This window comes from Tupaia chinensis, unplaced genomic scaffold, assembly GCF_000334495.1.
Source record: "Tupaia chinensis unplaced genomic scaffold, TupChi_1.0 Scaffold000360_1, whole genome shotgun sequence".
Lineage (NCBI taxonomy): Eukaryota > Metazoa > Chordata > Mammalia > Scandentia > Tupaiidae > Tupaia > Tupaia belangeri.
Genome location: NW_006159856.1, coordinates 443,006 through 443,338, shown reverse-complemented (window position 1 = coordinate 443,338; position 333 = coordinate 443,006). Strand labels below are relative to the sequence as shown.

Sequence of the window (333 nt, the reverse complement as noted above, 5' to 3'; positions counted from 1 at the left end):
TGCCGGCGCCGAGCCGCCGAGTGAGTAGGATGCGGTGGACGCCGGGTCACGGGGACAGGGCTATTGGCCACTTCTACGCGTTTACGCTTAGGGGGACCTGGTGGCTAGCCGGGCCTCGCCCAGCGCCGGGGCTCGGTGGAAAGTTCGCAGAGCGCGGGGTCCGTTCGCGGCCCATTCAGCCTCCGTCCGACCCGGACTGCAGGGCCCCGCACTGCCAGGCGCTTTACTGGAAGGCCCTGCCTGGGAGCCCCAGGAGCTGCGGCGCTGCGAGGGTGCGAGGCGGGTCCAGAGTTCTCCTCCGCGAGTCTCTGGCCTTGGAGGGTAGTGAGTGCC

The 333-nt window shown here is 70.3% G+C and overlaps 1 protein-coding gene across 1 annotated transcript in view; it reads left to right on the top strand.

Annotated features, from left to right (window-relative positions):
* Positions 1-333, top strand: part of NKX1-1 (NK1 homeobox 1) — an 8,604-nt gene that overhangs the window by 5,591 nt on the left and 2,680 nt on the right. The window contains exon 3 of the mRNA XM_014589517.1: positions 92-272. Within this exon, the coding sequence (XP_014445003.1) occupies positions 92-272 (181 nt within the window). The remainder of the gene's footprint in view (positions 1-91; positions 273-333) is intronic.